At 42.3% G+C, this 23,996-nt stretch overlaps 2 protein-coding genes across 2 annotated transcripts; one reads left to right on the top strand and one right to left on the bottom strand.

Annotated features, from left to right (window-relative positions):
* The first annotated feature begins 923 nt into the window (after nucleotides 1-923).
* Nucleotides 924-5,957, top strand: fbxw12 (F-box and WD repeat domain containing 12). The gene is made up of 10 exons (XM_066697777.1): nucleotides 924-1,112; nucleotides 1,999-2,036; nucleotides 2,597-2,760; nucleotides 2,905-3,026; nucleotides 3,347-3,553; nucleotides 3,866-4,030; nucleotides 4,113-4,323; nucleotides 4,643-4,824; nucleotides 4,911-5,041; nucleotides 5,579-5,957. The coding sequence occupies exons 1-10, from the start codon at nucleotides 1,014-1,016 to the stop codon at nucleotides 5,676-5,678; spliced, it is 1,419 nt and encodes a 472-aa protein (XP_066553874.1). The 5' UTR covers nucleotides 924-1,013; the 3' UTR covers nucleotides 5,679-5,957.
* An 11,462-nt stretch (nucleotides 5,958-17,419) lies between these two features.
* LOC136747010 (tripartite motif-containing protein 54-like) lies at nucleotides 17,420-23,993 on the bottom strand. Its single transcript, XM_066699964.1, has 4 exons — nucleotides 23,817-23,993; nucleotides 22,297-22,455; nucleotides 21,851-22,021; nucleotides 17,420-18,037 (listed from the first exon to the last, which is right to left on the bottom strand). The coding sequence occupies exons 1-4, from the start codon at nucleotides 23,991-23,993 to the stop codon at nucleotides 17,420-17,422; spliced, it is 1,125 nt and encodes a 374-aa protein (XP_066556061.1).
* Between the last annotated feature and the right edge of the window lie 3 nt (nucleotides 23,994-23,996).

The raw sequence follows: 23,996 nt of genomic DNA, 5'->3' as shown, positions 1-23,996 counted from the left end.
CCATCAAATTAGCAGGATCAAGCAGTCTCCATATCTGTCTTCATTAAATCATCACAGGCAAGCTGGATTCTCCTCTTTGTTTTGATTTCTTCCTTTCCGTTAATCATATTAAATGCAGTCTTGGCAATGGAGAGCAAATCATGTGCAATTTCAACTGTGAAAGAACATAACTTAGCTTTTCAGTCAAAGTACAGCAAAATGTGTTTAAATAAACTATGATGCCTGCCTTAAGAATAAAAAAGACCAAATAAACAGTCTCTCTGAGGCTCCACTCATCTTAACTCAAGCTTATCATTTCATTTTGTTCCCCAATAAGAGTCAGCATATTGCTTAACTGCAAATCTTTGTCTCTTAAGTGTTGTCTGGAAGAAGGGTGAATCACACTGAAGAGCTTGAATAATTAACTGCAAAAGGAGACAACAAAAAATGCATTTAGCCAATCTGTTGGCATTACTTACAATCCCGTTAACACATTTATACACAGAACACCTGTATAAAATGGTGAAAAAATAACTAAAAACAATGCTGTTGTAAACATATATACCCAGAAAACAATGACTGCTGACTGCTCCTCTCAGAAGTCAATTAAAAAGAAAATCAAAAACTTCACACGCCAGGGCTTTGTCACTTGCCAGCTATAGTCCATTCATGGTGAATTACACAGCATTAGGTATATATTAGGTATATAGGCATATCATTAGGTCAGCACCAGTGAAAACAAAAGAGAACAGGCAGTCCATAAAGCCACTAAATCACATGCTAGACCCTCCTGGACCACTTCCCACCAGAGCAGCGATGTTCCCGCAGAAGACAATCCACAGGAAACTGTTTGTACAGCTCCGAGCGGTTGTAGGACGAGAGGATGAGATTTGGATACAAGGTAGAGAACGCATTTTCTCATGTGTCCCTCCTGGCGCACTGTAGCAACAGAAAAGTCCAGGAAGTGAGACCCAAACACGGACCGATGGTGGCAGCAGCTGCAGAGCCGCCGTTTGCGTCTCCGTTTTGACACCATGGACTGCGACTCACCTGAGCTGACTCTGGACTCTCTGATCTGCATCTTCTCCTACCTGGGGGAGGAGGACCTGATCAGAGCTGCTCTGGTCAATAAGGTAAAATCCTAGAAACAACAACAGCCCATATTATTATTGTTGTTGTTATCATCATCATCATCATCATCATCATCATGTCGTCTTACGGCGCAGATTACAGATCCTGGATATTATTGATCTGTTTAGGCTCAGTCATCGTTGGTCGTATCTGTAATATTTGAGGTTTTGCATATTTCTAGAAATAAAATCGTGATTTAAATCAGGGATTCCCAACCCTGGTCCCGGAGGACCCTGGAGGTTTTGTTCCAAACAAACTCTCAATTACTTAATTGAACCTTAATTGAAATGACAATCTGCTTAGATTTGTCTTTTTAAATTAAATTTAAAAGAGCTGGTTCTTTAATAAATTCTTTATACAATTCTATACTTGACTTAAACCCCCTACTGTTTAAAATAATTAAAAGGCTCTGGTTTAGGAAATTATTAGTTAAATTAAGGGTGCAATTAAGTAATTGACAGCTCTGTTGGAACAACCAGCAGGGTGGGGGCTGCTCCAAGACCAGGATTTGGGGACCACTGACGTAAATGAAAAGGAGAATCCTAATTTAGAAAATGTTGCCTAAGCTATATTTGATTTAGGGACACAGATGGAGTTAGGACTAGACTTCAGTCATGATTACATTTAGGTTATGTAGAAAGCATTATTATTGAATCAACTTTTGAGTTAAAATTATCCACTTACAAATTAATGTTTCATCAAATTAATTACGATTACATTTGGGTCAGTTTACAGTTAGTGTTTGAGTCTCTGGTAAACTTTTTCGTTGGCTGGCACTGGGGTCAGGCTGCTGTTAAAGCCTAAAATGGGCTTAGTAAGGTTTTAACTCATGCATGTGTGTGTGTGTAATGTTTATTTCTACTTTATTATACACTTTCTTCTGCACAGTTCTGGAATGAAGCTGCGGAGACGGCCTGGCTGTGGCGGTAAGACTGCGCCTCTTCTTCTAGAACTGGTTACAGTGCATCTTCTGCTTGGCATCTGTGGCCACTTCACTGGTATTACTTAGGGTTCAGACTAGGGTTCAAAGTGACCAAGGTTTTGGTTAGATTTCACAGGAAACCTAACTGTGATGATTGGGCTAGGGTTCTGGTTAGACACTGGTCAGACTTCTATCTCATTATGCGTCCATTTTGGTGTTGGCCAGGGTTTGAGGTCTAGCCAGTGTTCATAAAATATTAATAATATGATAAAATAATATAAACATAGAATTATTCTTCACAGTGAGATTGAGTCCACTCCAAGTTCAGAAATCAATGTTAAGTGGGCTCTTAATTTTTCCAAGCTGTATATTTACCACATCAGGTGTCAGGAGTGATATCTTTATGTCCACTAGAGGGCATGCTAAGAACGTGGTTCTTAACGGGTGATTTACGGTTTCTAATTGGTGTCAGACAAAGTAGTGCTGATTCCTAATCATCTGTTTTAGAAAACTCAAATTGTTGAAAGTGTGATGTATAATTGTGAGACTCTGCTCTCTCCACAGACAGATGTCTCTTAAGCGCTGGAGTTTCTGCAATCTTTCTCAGCTCCCCGCAGGAATGCAGACATGGAAGAATTATTATCTGCGTCGGTCCAGACTGGAGCGCAACATGCAAACCGGTCGTGCTGCGGCTGACTACACCGCTAAAACCTTGAGAGGTCACACCGGTATGCACTGTCCTTTCACCCCCCCCCCCATGGAAACCATTCATTTCAATATTCAATCTCTTCCCAATCCGTTGGCTGAATGTGGAGAATTAAGTGTTTTTGTCTTTGTCCTTCAATCCTCCTTTACCTTTTTTTTTTCCCAAGGCCGTATTGTCGGTTTGGCGTATGTCTTGGGGAACAGCAGTCTGTCCGATTCGTGGAAGTCCATGTCTGTCGTCTGTAGTGCCTCCACGGACGGCACGATTCGAGCATGGAATGTTCAAGAGGTAATGTATCAATTAATCTATTTATCTATATAATGCCATCCATATAGAGCTGTGTCCATGGCAGCACCCAATATGGATGTCATTCAACTTTCCAGCAGATATTAAAACTTTTGAATTGACATTAAACCATAACGCACTTAAGCACCAAATACAACTAAGTCCGTGAATGTCGGTCTAGAAGGCATCTATCTCCCTAATTTTATTTCAATATCATGTCAAACTGTTTCTAGGGTTCATGACAAATACACTTTTTTGACAATGAGAATAAGGGCAAATTAACATTTCTTTAATTGGTGCCAGTTTTTTCGCCCCCTGTGCAGGGGGTTCACCTGTGGACGACGTCTGTCCAAGAGCCTCTGGGAATGATTATAGCTGACCAGCAGAAGGGCCTCCTTTTCAGCGCAGACTCCCAGGGAACAATTAAGGCGTGGAAGGGGCTTACTGGAGAGGAGCTAGGATCCTTCCCCACCTCCTCGTCCGCATGTTCACTGCTGTCCCACACTGTGGAGGATCAGTCCTTCCTGATTGTAAGTGTCTCTGTTAGGTTTTCATGAAAATAATCTTCCAGGTGAAGTTTAATTAACTAATCAGATGTTTTTCTTAATTAGAGTCCCAATCACATTTGTGTTTCTCATAGACACGCAGAAGCCAACCGATTTTTAAATTACAATGGGATTTCTACAGTTTATTTATTTAGAACTTAGAAGTAACATTCATAAAAACACCTTCAAGTTTGGCTTAAGTTCATTTTATGGCATTGAAATTAGTGTCTGCGGTCGTGCCGTATTACACTTCAGATGAATCTTAATTTGTGCCCATACTTGTGTCCGTCTCTCCAGGTTGGCTCAGCTGGGGGATCTCTGTACACCTTAACAAGTCCTGCCCTGTCGCAGGTATCCAAGGTGGTTGCGTACGACACGTTCAAAATCAACGTGCTGACTGCCTCTCCAGACAAGCAGTGGGTTATCGTTGGAACAAATGAAAACTTTGATCAGTTTGTCAAGGTAATGTTGAAATCCCTCTCTAGCCTCAACAGTCATCCAAATCCATCAAATACAATCTTAATATCTGTTCTACCTCCTCCAGGTCTTCTACGCTGAAAGTCTGACCTGTCCCTGTAAAGACGAGCCTCTTGTTTCTCAGTCATTACCAGTCAATGGATGTTCGTCTGCCTGCTTCTTGCCCTCAGAAGCCGCCAGAGTGCTGATGCTTCACAGCGATGCTCTGTCACACCATAAGAAGATCTCAGTCTTTGACATCAAGTCCAAAAAATCGAAATACAAAGTGGAAATCATAGGTAAAGATCATGAAAATTTTACATATATTTGTTTTTAACGATCGGCGATCTCTTCAGTTTTCCCTGAGACTGGAGCAGGACTGGAGATCCAGTACATCAGTCACATCTCTCCACTCATTCAGAATGGAAGCAGCTTTATTCTAATGCCTAGTCCTCACTCGTTCTTCAGTGGCACCCTTTGTCTACACCTGTCCCTAGCCTTTCGGCAACTGTTCCCATAAATGCCACTAATTTACTCAAGGCGAAGGTGTCCAGATCCGTCCCCTTATGTCAGAACTATGAGAAGAAATGTCCCTAACCGTGTACTTGTGTCCCAAAGCTGAACAGGTGGGATCGTTCCAGTTAGAGACTGGTGGCTGGCACCCAGAGACCCTCCTCCGGGGTTGTGGGAGTGGCACGGTGCTGACGGCCTCGGGACACCATCTGAAGGTGTACACCGTCAACGGCACCATGCTCGCATGTTTCAAAGACCACACCGAACCCATCACCGCCATTTGCGCCGTGAGTATCTGAGGTCTGGCCGGGCACAGTGACGGTCATGCTCACAACGACACGCATCTCTGACAGCGTGCCGCTTCGTCCCGCAGGATTCGTTCCGTGTCGTGACCGCGTCGCAGGACCTGTCCCTCCGCGTGTTGACCTGGCAGCAGCTGAAAGACAAAGGCCTCTCCCTGGACAGTCGGTACCACCTGCTGGGAGGGTCTCACATGTTTTCCAGGTAGGGAATCGCACCGACTTATTCAGTTCATGGATTAAGAAATATATGGATGATTTCCCTTCAAACTTCAGTTTTCATTATTGGAAACTGGAGACAAGTTATGGATGCAAGATGTGTGGAATTAGGGTGTAAAAGCATACTGACAAATAAAACGAGTGTAATCGGTTCTGCATTATGCTGTTTTTAGAAGGAAAATTGTCTAAGGTAGTGGTTTTCAAACCGGTCCTGGAGTACCCCCTGCCCTGATGGTTTTTGTTCCAACCGAGGTCTTAATTACTAATTTAACAGTATATCACTTTGTTAGTTCAATTAAGGATTCAATTAAGCAATTAAGTCCTCGGTTGGAACAAAAACCAGCAGGATAAGGGGTACTCCAAGACCAGTTTGAAAACCACTGGTCTAAGGATAAGTAATACTGAAAGATATGTTGTGAAAACTTTCAAAAAGCATTCAAACATGAACTCTATGAAATCTTACAGCTACCTGAGCCCCAATTCATATGTGTTTCTCTTCTGGCTTGCTTGTATGCCGTTACAGGGGATTTACCAATGTGGCCTGCGATTACGCGAGCATCGTAGCGTCTGTCGCAGGCAAAGATGGGAAAGATGTCCTAAAAGCCTACGTTTTCAACACATAAAATCAGCCACGCAGAGCTGCTTGGGGGATGCAGAGTTTACTTTCGATGCTGCACTTTGGAATTTATTTACCATATGCATCTCTCTCTGCGTATAATAAAAAAAACTGTCGCCATCCTTTTCTAACGCCTCGGGTGTTTCAGTAAGGCCCACACTGTCTACAAAGCTTTATGTATGTAACCACGCTAACAAATGTCAAGTCTGGTGTATTTCTATGGGGAGAAATGTAACCAAAGAATGTTTTTGTTCTGTATTTAATAATACACGCCGATGTTGATGCAGTTGTTTGTTTTATTCTGCTTATTGAGATTTATGTTGTGAAGGAAAATGAACTACCTTAAAGCTAATTTGATCATACAGCAAAAAGGAGTTCACACTCAAATATGTCGTGAAACATTTTTATTATTTTATATCAACATACAGAAAACTCATTTTATGGATGTCATTTGGACATTAGAAGACATTTAATTACCTATATTTCCATAAAGCGAGACCTTAATACAGCATATCGATAATTAATTCAGAGCTTCTGCTTCGAGGCGGACACCGAAACAACATTAGTTCAGAAGCAAATCGATGAATTCAATTACTGGATCAGTAACATAATAGAGCAACATTGGTGATACAGACAGACTCTTAATTAAGGTCCTAGCTACTGTTTTACTGCTATAATGAATAACAACCACAATACAGGAGTGATCATGAAGCCCTAAGAAAGGCAGCAGGTTGTATAGTTATCGTCAATGGGGCAAAATCCCTGCCCTACAACTATGCAATCTGCTACCTCTGCCCAGGAGCCCACCGGTTCCTCTCAACTTCTCCACACAAGCCCCGAGTCTGGGAGCGCCACGCCCGGGTGCCCCATGCCCAACGACCCTGAGCGTTAAAGGGAGTTCCCTCTGAGCGGAATTGGTTCTCTGGTATATAAATATCCACTTCTGTATTCTCACCTCACGTGTGAACTTCTATTCAGTGCACCGTGCCAGGCGCCGTTTCTTTTCTTCTTCACAGCGCAGTGAATCCCCGTTTTCTCGCGAGATGTTGCCAATCCCCCCTTGAAACTCACTTCCTGTTATGGTGCCACTTTAAATGAACCATAAACGCCCTTTTTTCTGTCCTTTCATTCCCTAAAAGGAGCCCCGTGCCTCTTTTAAAGCCCGGCCTGAACCGCAGCATCCGTGTGCCGAATGCACGTCTGAGACTGGGAGGACCGGGTGAGATCTGGGTCACCTGTCTGGCCTGACTGGGTGGTTCACTGCGGTGCAAAGAAGGGCATCGAGGGCAGGCGCCGAAACCCTGAGGTGTATATACTCTACGGTACAAGCAAACATTAACTCCAACACGAACCATCACAAAGTAAAGGGGTACAACTGTTTGATCTGCATATATACATTACACAACAGATAATATAATCGGTAATGGTGCTTTTCTGCTCCTCAGGGAAGGCAATAGGTTGTATAGTTATCTTCCAAACAGGGTAAAATCACTACCCTACAACTATACAATCTACTACCTCACACTGACAAAGCACTGGGAAGATATACAGGTACACGTTTCACAGATGTCTACACGTATGATACACGTATTTATGTCTTCTGATGAATCTTGAGATTTAAGAAAAAATAAACATATTTCAAAATGAGGTCAGAAAAAGGGAATGGCAAACAAACTAACATACAGTGAAATAATCCTGTTACTTTTTTTACACTTTATAGTAAAACATTTTTACATACGATTATAAAATATAATAATTCTTAAAACATTTTAAAAAGTACAATATACTCGGCTGAATACAGTGCACTTGTTCTGCTATGTTAGGCTGCTTATGAAAAAACAAAATGCAACAATCCCTTGAATGGAACATTTCCGGCAAATCCTCTGCAACCTTGAGAGTGGAGGTGGGATCCTGGGAAACGCGGGCGCACAAGATGCCCTCCGTGCGACGTCGCTGATAATGTGCGGACGCTTTGGGAAAGACAGTAGGTTGTGTAGTTATCTCCCAGTGTGGGTGTGACCCTAAAACTATACAACCTACTACCTCATCCCACCGCGCACACTTCCTCCCGGTCTGCACACAGCCTCTCTGCTAGATTACAGACATATGCAAGAATAGAGGATGTTCGCTTACAACGACACCACCTGACAATTCCCCACTTACAAAGTCACTTTATAAATAGGAGGACTATTTTCAGACTCGACACATCCCCTTGTGCACAGTGTTGCTGCCTGTCTTTTGTCATTTCATTCCGTTGGAATTGCCATGACTGGGGACGTTCCTCTTTTCACTGGACAAAACGGGGTTAACTGCACGACACTATATGGACCGTACTTTGAGGAAAAAGACACTGTTACACACACTGGCAGAGTCATATCAACTGTATAGAAGATGTGACACAGCATGTATAACCGACCGCAACAACAAAACTGTCGTCTTTTTCTGTCTGGGTAAACAAAATAGCCTGTGTGAGAAAGTCAATTAGGTATTCCCTGCACTGACGAGCAGGTCCGAGGGGCAGTGACTGAAATGAATCCCCCTCTACAGGAGGAATCTTGGCAGACAGCTAGCCATGGGTCCAGTGTGCCATTTCCCTTCACAATACGGATAAACAGTGCAATGTGACCAGGATGCTTGCCATGGCGCTGGCTGTCTCACTGCACCAGGAAGCCATGTTTTTATTGTGTGCCTTGTTTGGCTGCTCCCTGACTTTTGTTCGCCTTTAAATGCCAACACTTTGGACCGCTGTTCTGCGTCCCCATTAAATGACTTTCTCCATTTACAGCGAGAAATGCAAACCGTTAAAGAGACAAAAGCCGAAATGGTTAGTCTCTTTCTGGAGAAGCGCGTCTCTTGGTTTTCTTAGGAGTCGGTCGCCATCTTGACTGTTTATCAGCCCTGACATCTTACTGCGGCCGAGTTCATAATGTGACTGCAGGAAAACAATACATCTATTTCTTTATTTCATACTTGTATTCTATGAGTTTAAAAGCAAAGCCTGCTCTTCCAGACCCAGTGATAACGGTTTCATCATTAAATCAAATTAAGTCGTACATTCAGCATCATTATATCATGTTTGCAAGACAAATGTATGTATTTACTTTTATTTTTACTCGATATAGGCTATACAAGATGGCTGATTTACCCTTTCAAAAACAGTACATTGTCTCCCCCCCGCCCCCCCCGCCTGAAAGTGTAATACTTGCCACCGAGACATGCAAGAATTCGGCATCCACTTCTTGGCATCGGCCCCTCTGCAGAAAACAAAAAGAAGCCATGAACATTTTTGCGGAAGAGGTGACAAACATGAATAGAAGGAAAACACAGAAATAAAAATGGAAAAACCTTCAAACTTTGGTCGCTGTGACACCAGCTACATACGTTACCTCTCACACCGAATTATTTCAGCTTTCCAAGGATAGCTAGCTCTAACACTGAGACAATAAGTACGTCTTTGAACAAAGCCTTGATGAAAAGACGAGCCTTACTTCTGATGCATGCTAATTCACTGACAAAACTAGCCTCGCATTCAGCTGCATTAATATTCAAAAGCAAAGATGACGTTCCTTCAAGCAAAATAAGCGCAAATCCTGAGTACCAAATGGATATTTGGAAAAAACACAACACTAACACACACACTCACACACATGCGACCTGCCTTGTTCTTTTTTAGCAACATATGAATAATTATTTTTGTTTAGCTACTCGTTTTAAGATTCTGCCAGGGCTTGGCATCAATCCCAGATCTGCTTTCGTGAACCCACGGTACCCACCGTTAGAATTTAATCAAAAGCAGTATTTTTTTTGGTGGGGGGTGGGGGGTATTTTAGTATTCTAGTGCACAGATGGGCGTAAGCAGTTGGTCCAAAATACCCCCAAACAGACAAATAAAGAGTCGCACTGGCACAGGAACAAGAATCACTAACCGTTATGAGACATTGGCACCAGGCCTTCATTAGATTAGCTCTATAAAGGATCTCGCAGGGGCCCTTGGCAAAGGAAAACCATTCATAGGCAAAAGCGACAGCATCTCCTTCCTTCTATTATTGTATTTTGGGAGATTTCGTCTCCCTTCTATGTATCTGTATACCAAGTACTTACCAAGGAAACCCGGCTCAGATAGCGCCGTACGGCACAGGCTGTTAATGAACCTGCCGACGCACACCTCACTCAGTGTCTCCGACTGCGTCAGAGGATGAGCCGCCGACCGCATTGTCATAAATCTCTCCCTCCCAACAATAACCCCGATGGGATTTTCACTCGAAATTGGGCTGATTTGTAACAAATACAAAACTCAGCCACATTTAGACAAGACAACTTTCTCCTAAAATACCATCATCTTGCATTATAGAAGACACCTATAATGAAGGCAAAAATGTTTTTTTTTTGTATTTTAATTTGTATCACTATATTGTTTTAGGTAATATTTCAAGCATATCGGTCTTTTAATTGCTTTAGAAAAATTTACTCGCCACATTCGTCCACTTCTTTACCTGAGGCGAATGGGTTGATTGCTTTCTGAGCCACGCAGGATGTCTTCATCTAACGTAAGACACGATGAGAGCTAGCAACATTTCAAATGTGATATTTATTATCATTATTACATTGCTATTATTAACCACAAACGGATGTCTTCTTTTTAAACATGGCCAGTGCATCGTGTTTTATCTTTCCTGTGACAATTAGCAAGGTACAAGTCCCATAGGTTACTCATCTGAAGCCTCTTGAACTGACCAAATTGAGAGCAGTATCTCAACTTCTGAACAGTGGGAAAATACAAAACAGCCTCACATAGTGGTGTATGCAGCTTTCGCTTATCTGTTTGCCTTCCCACTTCATTGTGAATGAAGGTCAGTTTGGGACTCCGTGGAATTCAACAAAATTAAGGACGGAGATACCAGGAGGTATTTGTCTGAAGAAAGGAGACCTAAATGCATACAACTACAACCAGATTGCGATGGCTTCTAGATGGTTGAATTGTGCCAGTGTTACATCTCGCCATTTTGTCTTCGCCATGTTTCTTCAGTTCTGATTGTCATCGCTACTCACCTTCTTCCCTTCCTGTCAATTCAGCGCAGGAAGGGAACACCTCCAACCAGCAAGCACTGCTGACGTTCATACTTCAGTTCCTACTAATGAATCTGTTTCTTCAGAAGTTGGCTTTTAAACTCGCAACATATTACTGTGTTTTCCTGAATCGAGTCCCAGAATCGGGCCCTGCTCTATATGCTTCTTGCATTAAACAGTGTTTTGTAGCCAAGCTCGGCATTAAAGCCCAAGGCAGAGAAATACAGAAGCTTTTACTATCAAAGTTTCATGTTTTCATTCATTTTCTTTCCACTAACAGCTCCAGGTGTCTTTAACTGTAATCGGTCTGGGCAGCATTTCAATCGAGATTATTCTAAAACTTGACATAAACAACCAAACGCGTCTTTATATTAAAGGCGTTTGGTTCTGGAGGAGCAGATATATATGTCAGCGTGGAAGCTTTTAGAAGTTCATCTGCATACTCAAATATTTTATGTGGATGAAAATAGATTTAGATCTGGTTTCATATTCACTGTACTGCCCCTGTTATGCACTGAAATTATACTCAACAGTAAGATATTACAAACTTTTGCAGCTTCCATGGCTTTACTAAAATGTTGCTCAGCATTGTGGCTTCAGTGTTTTAGTAAAGGAAAATCACTGAGATCCACAGGATGAACTATTTTACAAGAGAAATGTAAATTCTAACGAAACTGAAAAAAAATCTAATCTCAGACAGCATAGGATGCTAAAATAAAGCTCAATATCCTAAAATTTGCAAAATGTGTATTCTGTAAGTCTTCAGATTTCCTACATTTAGATCAAAATTCCCAAACAAAAGTAGTAAATAAAACAGATCTCAGCATGTCAATTTTGTTTTTAACCATTCACTTGCCTCCTGAATGGGTGCTAGTTTTCCCACACAGTAACTTAGTGTATAAAAACTTATATTTTGTATTACCATATCTTATTCTCCACATGATTAAAACATACTTAAAATGTTGGTATGTATGCATGAAGGGTACTATAGCAGGAAAGTGTGGCACCTACTTATTAAAACACTGCATTAATTCGCTCACACCTTTATTCATCTCAATAGCGTCTCTGATTTCTCAACAATATTAACATAGCATCATGAAATATAAACTTTATAATACCCAGTAATTCTGGTTGGCATCAATTAAAGAGATTGTTGTTTAAATCTGTTCTGCTACCTCTGAAAAGGCGTAATATTACAAGACATTTCAAAGCATTAGTTTGAAATGAGGTAACTGTCTTTTGCTCAGTATGTGTCATTTATCCTCAGTATAAATTGTAACAGGTTGTGTGAGGCATGAGAACAATTTGCATGCTGGATATGTTTGTTATCTGCACAGTGATAGCAGGCATTTTCTCGTTGTGTTTTCTCCTATGGAGCCATTTATAAACCATTATGAAAAAGGTGCGTTTATGTGTATAATATATTTAACTGGGCTGGGCCACATATTGGACCCTATATGTGCAGCTCCTGTCGCTGGATTTTCAAGTCTTTAAATTAAATATAAATATCATCCTGTGCACGTTCCCAATATATACATGTGCTCACTTATTTCGATGTATTTATATGTATTGGTCTTGTAGTCCGCCACCATCTCCGTTATATAGAGCGAAGAATTACGGACAAGCCTCCACTCCTCCCTTCCCCCTCCAGCTCTGCAAGGCCAAGGTCTCCCACTCACATGAACATGGTAGTGGAAGTGACGGGGGTTGGACATACGGACAGCGGCTTCAGCCAATCAGAGAGCGCACAACGGTCCGGGTTAACCAACCAGAAGAAGAAGGGGGCGGGATTTGGAGCATCAAGGTAGGTTGAGAAGTCGGTCCAGATCAGTAAATGTGACTGATGAAGAAGAAGAAGGGGAAAAAATGAAAAGTAGTGGCTAACGTGATGAGCACACGGTTACAATTCACCGCGGTTTTAAAACGCGCACGACGACAATCCAGCACACAGTGGGCTTGACCTAACTACACGATCATCTAATGAAAGTGTTAGTTAATTAATTAATTAATTAATTAATCGCAGCCCGTCCAGTCCGCGAGGGGAGGCGAAGGCTTTGTAACGGCCACGCGAGCCACGATCTTCACCATCCCGCCGTGAATCGCCCGGATTCAAACCCCGGATCATGCCCGGATCATGCCCCCTCTCGCACATGTAGGAATGCGCAGCATGCATGACCGTAACGCACGATTCCCGTCCATTGCGTATTCTGATATGTTGGCACATTATTAATATGCTCTTATGCACATGTGGGGATTCAGTTGCACCAGAAATGGGGCTGGGGGGTGGGGGGGCATCTTACCGTGTCTAGGATGTATTTTCCCCCAGATGGGACAGGGTAACACACGTTGCACGGCTCTTCCCCTCCCCCTAGATGTGATACAATAACCCCATTCCCTCCAAACAGGACACAGCCTCCTGCCACCGAGCTCCCAAACTTTCCGGCTGCACCCTATCCCCCTCTGCCCTGCTCTGGAAAATGGCGGTGTGCACACAGACGTGGCTGAGATTTACTGTCCGTGATTCCCATTTTTATGAAACTGGAGGAGACTGGAGGAGGAGGAAGCCCCACATCTCACTCCAGTCTGCGCCGTGCGGGGGGAAGCCCGTCTCCGCGCCCGTCTCGCTCAAAACCCCCCTCTGGGACCCGCACGAATGCATTTGAAATATACAAATAAGAAAAAGTTGGTTATTTTTCTTCCTCCTGCATTTTTTCGGGCTCCCTCCCCCTCTCGGGTCCCCCTCACTTACCTGCTGGCGGCGGCCGCTGCTGCTGTGTCTCCGTACTGTAGTACAGTAACCCGGGGATGGAAGTGCCCGGATGTAGCTGCTCGCCGCTCACTCTGCGCTCTTTCTAGTCGGCCGTGCATCACAGCTGTACATGTGCTTGGCATGTTGCAGGCAGTCACACCTCCCTATCGCCGTGTGTGCATACTGGTCCAAAAAGTATCCTCAGAAATGTTCACACCTTCAGTGGATCGGCGTTGACTTCCAATGCATTGCACATATACTATTTTTAAGCTATAGTTATTTGCAATGTGTTTGTTGTGTATTATATTTAACCTTTTGTTTTAACATCGCTTCCCCCTCCCTCTTTCTCTCTATTCTATTTTTGTTTCTCTTATGTTGCTGCTGCGACCTTTGAATATGTAAATCTGTGAAAGCAGCATGTTTTTTGCTTCCCAAAAGGCATGTTTTTTTCTGTTTAGCGCTATGCAAATGATATTTAATTTTGTTTTTCGTGTTTATATATTTTAGCAGGTTGCAGAAGTATTTGAAAGCCGCTTTTAGAATAAGAACCCAAGGAATTAACGTTAAATTTCAATAATATAAACTTTATTATAGTAGTACATGTAGTGTCAGGTATTACTGGCCTTAAATGTATGTGGGTTTTCTAAAAGAAAGGTTTTTAGGGTCTCATATGAAGCTCTGTGTGAAAATCGTAGCAGGCACTGCACTTAGTTTTAATCCCCACCTAGGAGTGTTTGATGTTTTCTAATGGAAATAGCAATGAAACTCTAATTAACCCCCTAATTATCCTAGAAACATTTTGGTCAAGGCTAGATCAAGCAGAGAAGTAGCTGATGCTAATTACTGGACACCTCCATGGAATTCCAGACGGGCACAGGTGGAGTGTGTTGATAAGGCAAAAATAACTTCTGCTGCTCGCTTTTCAATGACTAAGATTCCTAAATATTTAGATAAAAGGGCTATTGTCTGTTGAGGGACCACAGCAAGGATCTCAATGTCATTTCCTGGAGTGACAGGACACCCTCTGGCTTTTGTTTTGTCTGACTGATCTCATAACTCGATAAGATGGATGCATTTACCACTTCAGTCCATGTTCCATAATGTTCTACCGCCTCGGGCACTATACCTTCAATTAATAACACCTTTTAAGCCATCAACTGCGTAGGGAGGGTTGGGATAAAAACATGAAGAAATCCTAAATATGTCCAACTGAGAAAATAATGAGATTCAATTACGTTATGATGGACTCTTGTGGGAATGAACAGCAAAATGGCTGTATTTGAATTGGAGGATATGATGCAGGGCAGTGGTCAGTGTCAGGGAAGATAAACTACGCAATGCACAGAGCAAGTCTTCCTGTGTGTCATTTGTGTTGCGAATATATTTTATATATCTGTAACACAGTGGTGGTTCCACTGGCTTTTGCAGAGCAGAGGAAAGGAGGAAATGCTAGAACTAGAGTACGGATCAAAACTCACAGCTTAGCAAAAGCAGACATGACTGGCTCCTAGCACTTTTTTATATGTAATCACAAAACCACACTTCCTCTCATTGGGCATGGGTGTCGTGGGTGCAGACAAGCCTGAATGAGTCATGATGAACAAATATTCAGCTGTATTACTTTTTCTTTAAAATATTAACAGGAACAGTAATTACAGTATATATATATATATATACAGTGAGGGAAAAAAGTATTTGATCCCCTGCTGATTTTATACGTTTGCCCACTGACAAAGAAATGATCAGTCTATAATTTTAATGGTAGGTGTATTTTAACAGTGAAAGACAGAATAAAAACAAAAAAATCCAGAAAAACGCATTTCAAAAAAGTTATACATTGATTTGCATGTTGAGGGAAATAAGTATTTGATCCCCTATCAATCAGCAAGATTTCTGGCTCCCAGGTGTCTTTTATACAGGTAACGAGCTGAGACTCTCTTAAAGGGAGTGCTCCTAATCTCAGCTCGTTACCTGTATAAAAGACACCTGTCCACAGAAGCAATCAATCAATCAGATTCCAAACTCTCCACCATGGCCAAGACCAAAGAGCTGTCCAAGGATGTCAGGGACAAGATTGTAGACCTACACAAGGCTGGAATGGGCTACAAGACCATCGCCAAGCAGCTTGGTGAGAAGGTGACAGCAGTTGGTGCGATTATTCGCAAATGGAAGAAACACAAAATAACTGTCAGTCTCCCTCGGTCTGGGGCTCCATGCAAGATCTCAGCTCGTGGAGTTTCAATGATCATGAGAACGGTGAGGAATCAGCCCAGAACTACACGGGAGGATCTTGTTAATGATCTCAAGGCAGCTGGGATCATAGTCACCAAGAAAACAATTGGTAACACACTACGCCATGAAGGACTGAAATCCTGCAGCGCCCGCAAGGTCCTCTTGCTCAAGAAAGCACATGTACAGGCCCGTCTGAAGTTTGCCAATGAACATCTGAATGATTCAGAGGAGAACTGGGTGAAAGTGTTGTGGTCAGATGAGACCAAAATTGAGCTCTTTGGCATCAACTCAACTCACCGTGTTTGGAGGAGGAGGAATGACCCCAAGAACACCATCCCCACCGTCAAACATGGAGGTGGAAACATTATGCTTTGGGGGTGTTTTTCTGCTAAGGGGACAGGACAACTGCACTGCATCAAAGGGACGATGAACGGGTCCATGTACCGTCAAATCTTGGGTGAGAACCTCCTTCCCTCAGCCAGGGCGTTGAAAATGGGTCGTGGATGGGTATTCCAGCATGACAATGACCCAAATCACACAGCCAAGGCAACAAAGGAGTGGCTCAAGAAGAAGCACATTAAGGTCCTGGAGTGGCCTAGCCAGTCTCCAGACCTTAATCCCATAGAAAATCTGTGGAGGGAGCTGAAGGTTCGAGTTGCCAAACGTCAGCCTCGAAACCTTAATGACTTGGAGAGGATCTGCAAAGAGGAGTGGGACAAAATCCCTCCTGAGATGTGTGCAAACCTGGTGGCCAACTTCAAGAAACGTCTGACCTCTGTGATTGCCAACAAGGGTTTTGCCACCAAGTACTAAGTCGAAGGGGTCAAATACTTATTTCCCTCATTAACATGCAAATCAATTTATAACTTTTTTGAAATGCGTTTTTCTGGATTTTTTTGTTGTTATTCTGTCTTTCACTGTTAAAATACACCTACCATTAAAATTATAGACTGATCATTTCTTTGTCAGTGGGCAAACGTACAAAATCAGCAGGGGATCAAATACTTTTTTCCCTCACTGTATATATGTGTGTGTGTGTGTGTGTGTGCCGGGGGGGGGTTGTATATAGTTCTGCAGATATTTATATATACATTAATGTTGTATGTTATACACTTGCTTTCTGAATGTACTTATTAGTCACAGATACTAAGAAATCCATTTATTATGTATAAATATATCACTGAAACGAGAAATAAATGTGTTTCAGTTTTGGCAACTAATCAAGACACTCTTAAACGAGACTTAATGAAACAGCATATAATCTATCATAATTTACATATATATGTTGATGTAAACCTAAATAAAAGAGCGGCCGTCATTAATTAGGATGTATACCCTGCTGAAGAAGATGTAATGAATCAAACCTTATTTTCTGAATGGGATCTAAAACTATGTTGCTTATGTATACAGCAGATGGTGCTGTGATTCCCATTAAAACAACACATTGTTGGCAAGGAGGTTTGTCAAGCCTTCATAGCCATTCTTGCTTTCCAAGGCATCAAGTATGTGACCTTCACCGCCTTAGCTGAAAGAAAAAAGAATGAACTGATCCCATCGCCAAAACTGTAGTACAAATGGATTAGAATGAGATCTTATTTTTGTAATGTGTTTGGATGTCATTTGTCATGCATGTTAGACTGAGAAGTAATGCACCCCACACAGGAAGAATCAAGCTGATAGTGATGCACTGTATTTGTTTTTCAGAAAAAGTGCTGAAGCCTTTCCTCCATGTCTCCATCCGTGCTGCTCTCCTCGGACGAGCTTATGCTACTGGCTGAGTCGGGATAGAGTGATGCAAATGACACAGAATCACGTATCAGCTGATCCAGGCCATCATAGGAGGTTAGGTCAACGTTTGAACAGCCTAATCTCCATGCATTGTATTCCTCAGAGAGTCTCCCAAGAATGCTACTTGGGCCTGACTTGGATACTTTCTTAATTTTCACACTTGTCAGCAGCATCTCTACATACATCCCAATGGAGATGCTTTCCTTCTTCAGCGGCGGTGGCACGATGTCGTCTTGAACGCGGTTCTCGGCCTCGTCACTGAGGTGTGTGCATTCCTCCAGAAACTCAGCAGGGCTGCTGTGTGTTTGCAGCAGTTTCTGCATTTTCAGGAAGAGCTGCTGCGGCTCCTCTAGTTCACGCAGAGTGTTGTTCAGATCACCAACCTTCAAATCGCACTCGATGTCCACCATCTTCTTCAGGACAGATACTTTCAGTTGTATCTCCTTTATCATGCTGTGGCCCAGGCTGTTAATCAAGGCTTTAACTTCTTTGGAGGTTGAATTGAGATCATCCTTGAAGTCTTTCAGTTGCTGAAATAGGGAAAATATAGGCACAAATACAGAAAATATGTCATTTCTAAATTAGGAGACAACTACAGAAACCAACTTCCTGCATTAGAAATTAGAATCAGGAGTGGTACAAATGTCTGCTAAGCATCTATCAAATGTGTGTGTGTGTGTGTGTGTGTGTGTGTGTGTCATCACCATCAGCCTATATCTATCCACATCTGGATGAAGGCCTCTCCAAGATGTTTTCACTTTACTCAGTCTATAGCTTCCTTTTTCCATATCATGCCTGCAAAGTTGATTATTTCATCTTGATGATGATATACACTCACCTAAAGGATTATTAGGAACACCATACTAATACTGTGTTTGACCCCCTTTCGCCTTCAGAACTGCCTTAATTCTACGTGGCATTGATTCAACAAGGTGCTGAAAGCATTCTTTAGAAACGTTGGCCCATATTGATAGGATAGCATCTTGCAGTTGATGGAGATTTGTGGGATGCACATCCAGGGCACGAAGCTCCCGTTCCACCACATCCCAAAGATGCTCTATTGGGTTGAGATCTGGTGACTGTGGGGGCCAGTTTAGTACAGTGAACTCATTGTCATGTTCAAGAAACCAATTTGAAATAATTCGACCTTTGTGACATGGTGCATTATCCTGCTGGAAGTAGCCATCAGAGGATGGGTACATGGTGGTCATAAAGGGATGGACATGGTCAGAAACAATGCTCCCAAAGTAGGCCATGGCATTTAAACGATGCCCAATTGGCACTAAGGGGCCTAAAGTGTGCCAAGAAAACATCCCCCACACCATTACACCACCACCACCAGCCTGCACAGTGGTAACAAGGCATGATGGATCCATGTTCTCATTCTGTTTATGCCAAATTCTGACTCTACCATCTGAATGTCTCAACAGAAATCGAGACTCATCAGACCAGGCAACATTTTTCCAGTCTTCAACTGTCCAATTTTGGTGAGCTTGTGCAAATTGTAGCCTCTTTTTCCTATTTGTAGTGGAGATGAGTGGTACCCGGTGGGGTCTTCTGCTGTTGTAGCCCATCCGCCTCAAGGTTGTACGTGTTGTGGCTTCACAAATGCTTTGCTGCATACCTCGGTTGTAACGAGTGGTTATTTCAGTCAAAGTTGCTCTCTATCAGCTTGAATCAGTCGGCCCATTCTCCTCTGACCTCTAGCATCAACAAGGCATTTTCGCCCACAGGACTGCCGCATACTGGATGTTTTTCCCTTTTCACACCATTCTTTGTAAACCCTAGAAATGGTTGTGCGTGAAAATCCCAGTAACTGAGCAGATTGTGAAATACTCGGACCGGCCCGTCTGGCACCAACAACCATGCCACGCTCAAAATTGCTTAAATCACCTTTCTTTCCAATTCAGACATTCAGTTTGGAGTTCAGGAGATTGTCTTGACCAGGACCACACCCCTAAATGCATTGAAGCAACTGCCATGTGATTGGTTGGTTAGATAATTGCATTAATGAGAAATTGAACAGGTGTTCCTAATAATCCTTTAGGTGAGTGTATATACACCAATCAGCCATTACATTATGACCACTGACAGGTGAAGTGAATCACACTGATAATCTCGTTATCAGTGGGTGGGATATATTAGGCAGCAAGTGAACATTTTGTCCTCAAAGTTGATGTGTTAGAAGCAGGAAAAATGGGCAGCGTAAGGATCTGAGCGACTTTGACAAGGGCCAAATTGTGATGGCTAGATGACTGGGTCAGAGCATCTCCAAAACTGCAGCTCTTGTGGGGTGTTCCCGGTCTGCAGTGGTCAGTACCTATCAAAAGTGTCCAAGGAAGGAAAAGCGGTGAACCGGCGACAGGGTCATGGGCGGCCGAGGCTCATTGATGCACATGGGGAGCGAAGGCTGGCCTGTGTGGTCTGATCCAACAGACAAGCTACTGTAGCTCAAATTGCTGAAAAAGTGAATGCTGGTTCTGATAGAAAGGTGTCAGAACACACAGTGCATCGCAGTTTGTTGCGTATGGGGCTGCGTAGCCGCAGACCAGTCAGGGTGCCCATGCTGACCCCTGTCCACTGCCAAAAGCGCCTACAATGGGCACGTGAGCATCAGAACTGGACCACGGAGCAATGGAAGAAGGTGGCCTGGTCTGATGAATCACAAGGTCAAGGTGTTGACTTGGCCTCCAAATTCCCAAGATTTCAATCCAATCGAGCATCTGTGGGATGTGCTGGACAAACAAGTCCGATCCATGGAGGTCTCACCTCGCAACTTACAGGACTTAAAGGATCTGCTGCTAACGTCTTGGTGCCAGATACCACAGCACACCTTCAGAGGTCTAGTGGAGTCCATGCCTCGACGGGTCAGGGCTGTTTTGGTGGCAAAAGGGGGACCTACACAATATTATGCAGGTAGTCATAATGTTATGGCTGATCGGTGTATATACACAGTTAGGTCTATAAATATTTGTACAGTGATACAATTGTCATCATTTTGTCTCTGTACACAACCACAATGGATTTGAAAGGAAACAATCAAGATGTGCTTTAAGTGTAGACTTTCATCTTTAATTTGAGGGTAGTTAAATCCAAATTGGGTGAATGGTGTAGGAATTACACCCAGTTTTATAGGTGGTCCCCCAAATTTGTTGGTCCCCCCTGTAGCTGTCTTTAGTTCCTGCTTGTTCTTGGGGTGTTTTGCCTTCAGTTTTGCCTTCAGCAAGTGAAATGCTGCTCAGTTGGATTCAGGTCAGGTGACTGACTTGGCCATTGCAGAACATTCCACTTCTTCACCTTAAGAAAGTCTTGGGTTGCTTTCACAGTATGCTTCGGGTCATTGTCCATCTGCACTGTGAAGCGCCGTCCAATGAATTCTGAAGCATTTGGCTGAACCTGAGCAGATAATATAGCCCTAAACACTTCAGAATTCATCCTGCTGCGTTTGTCAGCAGTCACATCATCAATAAATACAAGGGAACCAGTTCCCTTGGCAGCCGTATATGCCCATGCCATAACATGCTTCACAGATTAGGTGGTCTACTTCAGATCATGAGCAATTTCTTCCCTTCTCCATACTCTTCTCTTCCCATCATCCTGGTACAAGTTGATCTTCGTCTCATCTGTCCATAGGAAGTTGTTCCAGAACTGTACAGGGTTCTTCAGATGTTTTTTGGCAAACTCTAATCTGGTCTTCCTGTTTCCTGTTTCCATCTTGTGGTAAACCCTCTGTATTTACTCTGGTGAAGTCTTCTCTTAATTGTTGACTTTGACACAGATACGCCTACCTCCTGGAGGGTGTTCTTGATCTGGCCAACTGTTGTAAAGGGATTTTTCTTCAGTTTGTTGGTTTGGTTTGATTTCTAAGGCAAAACTGAAGGCAAAACACCCCAAGAACAAGCAGGAACTAAAAACAGCTGCAGTGCAGGCCTGGCAGAACATCACCAGGGAAGAAACCCATCAACGGCTGATGTCTATGGGTTCAGACTTCAGGCAGTCATTGACTGCAAAGGATTTGCAACCAAGTATTGAAACTCTTAATTCATGATTATGTTAGTTTGTCCAAATGCTTTTGAGCCCCTAAAATTGGGGGGACCACACATAAAAATGGGTGTAATTCCTACACCGTTCACCCAGTTTGGATGTAACTACCCTCAAATTAAAGATGAAAGTCTACATCTCAAATGTTTCCTTTCAAATCCATTGTGGTGGCATACAGAGTACATATCATTGTGGTGGCATACATATTTATGGACCTAACTGAATATGCAGATTTCTGTATCTTAACAAGGTTATCAATTTATCAATCTTTATTTTATATTACCATCCATTATTCTGTGTACCTGGGTGGGTTGTTTCATTGCTTCGTCTTTCGAAACCAGTCCTTGCATCAGCTCAGTAAATTTTTTCTTTTTTTCCTCGTAGAAATCTGATAATCTGACCACCTCGTGAGTGCTGTGGTCCCCAAACAGTTTGCAGACACCACAAATCAGAACTTTATCATTCAGGCACACCTGGGGAACAAAGCAGATGACAAATCAAATAATGGAAAGAGAATACGTTGGGGGAAGTTTTAATCCAAGTTCATTTTTACCGTTACATTACAATATTTGTCATTTAGTAGACACTCTTATCCAGGGCGACTTACATTTGTACCCATTTATACAGCTGGGCATTTTACTGGAGCAATCCAAGTGAAGTGCCTTGCTCAAGGGAACAACAGCACTGCCCCACCCACTACTCCACAGTGCTGCCGTTAATACAAATCAATGCCAAGTAGAAAACGTACCAGGTTTTTTAGTTCTTCATGCTCGGTGCACGTTTGTGACTTGAGTCTGCGTTGCTTTTCTTCATCATTCTTCATCTGCTTCTTGGTTTTCTCCAGTACATTCTCAGCAAAGAGATTTCGTTTTAGTCCATCAAGCCCTTTGCCTTTTAGGTAAGTAACCTGGAAAATGAATGTTATGTGCTTTAATGTATTTTCAACATGCATCTCTTCTGGGTTTACTCACACCTTTAACATTTGGTGTTACTTGATACATTAGCATCTATTTTTACAAATGCAACCAAACAAAGGTAACATGCTAATGCAAAGTATTCCATTAGTCCTCATGGCCTAAGAAGTGTATGTAACATTTATTCCAATAGAACAAACCTATCCACGTTCTGTTACTGTATATTACAGAGAGGCAGAAAATGCAAGTTTGGTTTTAGTTTGGAAAAAAAGTTTGGCTTTAAACACCAGTGGAAATATGCATTAGCAATAAAGCGGGTTTGCATAATAATGATGATAAATGTATTGATCTTAATCTGGCATTAATATGAGACTTATCATTAATTATACACACTGGGCTGCTTCCACAGGCCCAGATCAACACTAGACTTAGACTACCCAATCTTATTCTACATAGGGTTTAGATTAATGCTAATCAGCGTCTGTGATATCAGCAGAATATGTTCTGAAATCTTAAAATATTTAGAAAAGCTAATCATTTTAGGGGGTTTATTTTATCAACATTGTATTCTCATAATCTTAATTTTTAAAAGCAATTTCGATTTTGTTTCTGACAGACAGACAATGGAAAAAGCCACGGCTTCAGAAGATTTCTGCAGTGCACTCTGTCCCTGTGCTCTCCTCTCAGCAGGGCTGAAAAACACAGACAAGAGCTCCTGACCAAGAAATCTAGGGTGCAGAAGAAAAAGGTAGGATTTTCATATTCCTTACAGAAGAGTTAACATGAATAATATAGAGAACTACTTAAGTGTAGGTAGGAAACAAGAGAAAGTGATTTGTTTCTAGTTTTCTTTTTAGTAGCTTAAGGATCTTGATAAACCATTTTTTGAAAGAGTAAAATGAACTCTCTTCCACAACAGTTAAATGCTGATTTATGCCCACGTATCTTTGTGCAAATAATGGCCTCCTATTCTCTGCAATGATGTCCATTTGTGTCCTCCAGCGCTGGTTTCTGGGTTGAGGCAGTGGTTCGATCTGACTTTAATCATCCGCTTAAAAAACTGAAATATCTCTGTCGCATGTCTCCCAAATCAAATTTTTGTTCCTAAATCAATACATTTGTTTTGAATTGTCTCTTTGAGGGCATCATTCTGGTTGCTCTTCTGTGATCTCTTTCCAGAGCTGCACAGTTATTTATTTTTATCTTTTGTCTGGTGATTAGTTGTTAGTGGAGCATTCTTGGATTGTGTGTCTCAGTGCCGGCACTTCAGTGCAACTACTTTCATCTGAATAAAACCGAAACGTTAAAATATATTCTACAAACATTTACGTTCCAGCGTTAAATAAACTCTCACCTTGCGACACAGGGGGCAAAAGAACTGTCCTTTGCCAGGAGTGTAACCATGAGAGATCATGAGATTCAGGTGGATGCACTTTCTGCAGAAGTTATGAGCGCAAGGCAGCTCCAGCACTGGAGGGGTGAACAGCTCCAGGCACACGGGGCAGGACAGCTCCTTACAGAGATCCTCCATCGC

The sequence above is a fragment of the Amia ocellicauda genome, chromosome 3 (assembly GCF_036373705.1).
Source record: "Amia ocellicauda isolate fAmiCal2 chromosome 3, fAmiCal2.hap1, whole genome shotgun sequence".
In the NCBI taxonomy this organism is placed as follows: Eukaryota; Metazoa; Chordata; class Actinopteri; order Amiiformes; family Amiidae; genus Amia; species Amia ocellicauda.
This window is presented reverse-complemented; position numbering and strand designations above follow the sequence as displayed.